The sequence below is a fragment of the Cystoisospora suis genome (assembly GCF_002600585.1).
Source record: "Cystoisospora suis strain Wien I chromosome Unknown contig_5857, whole genome shotgun sequence".
In the NCBI taxonomy this organism is placed as follows: Eukaryota; Apicomplexa; class Conoidasida; order Eucoccidiorida; family Sarcocystidae; genus Cystoisospora; species Cystoisospora suis.
The window spans coordinates 451-785 of NW_027158646.1; the positions used below are offsets into that span (position 1 = coordinate 451).

The 335-nt window shown below is 45.4% G+C and overlaps 1 protein-coding gene across 1 annotated transcript in view; it reads left to right on the forward strand.

Moving 5' to 3' along the window:
• Window positions 1-13: 13 nt before the first annotated feature.
• Window positions 14-335, forward strand: part of CSUI_009659 (phospholipid-translocating p-type flippase subfamily protein) — a 7,850-nt gene continuing 7,528 nt past the window's right edge. Inside the window, exon 1 of the mRNA XM_068069771.1 lies at window positions 14-157. Within this exon, the coding sequence (XP_067918253.1) occupies window positions 95-157 (63 nt within the window). The 5' untranslated portion in view covers window positions 14-94. The remainder of the gene's footprint in view (window positions 158-335) is intronic.

A 335-nucleotide genomic window follows, 5' to 3' on the forward strand; every position in this document is an offset into this window, starting at 1 on the left:
TGTGCGTGCGTGCCAGGGAGCTGTGGTGACGCTAGTTAAGAAGCACCGAAAGAAGATAACTCTTGCTATAGGAGATGGAGCGAATGACTGTAATATGATTCAGTCAGCTGATGTAGGTGTAGGCCTGAAAGGAGAAGAAGGCATGCAAGCTTTCAATGTAAGTCGGCTCAGCTCATAACTCCATCTCTCGACACGACCAAGAGAAGGACAGAGAGAGACAGAGAGAAATACCGAAGGGATTTACTAGATAGAAACACACCAGGAAAGTTAAGCTTTCATGAGATCTTTGGGGAAAGGGGAGATCTTCTTCTCTTATGATGTTTCTCTCTCTCTCT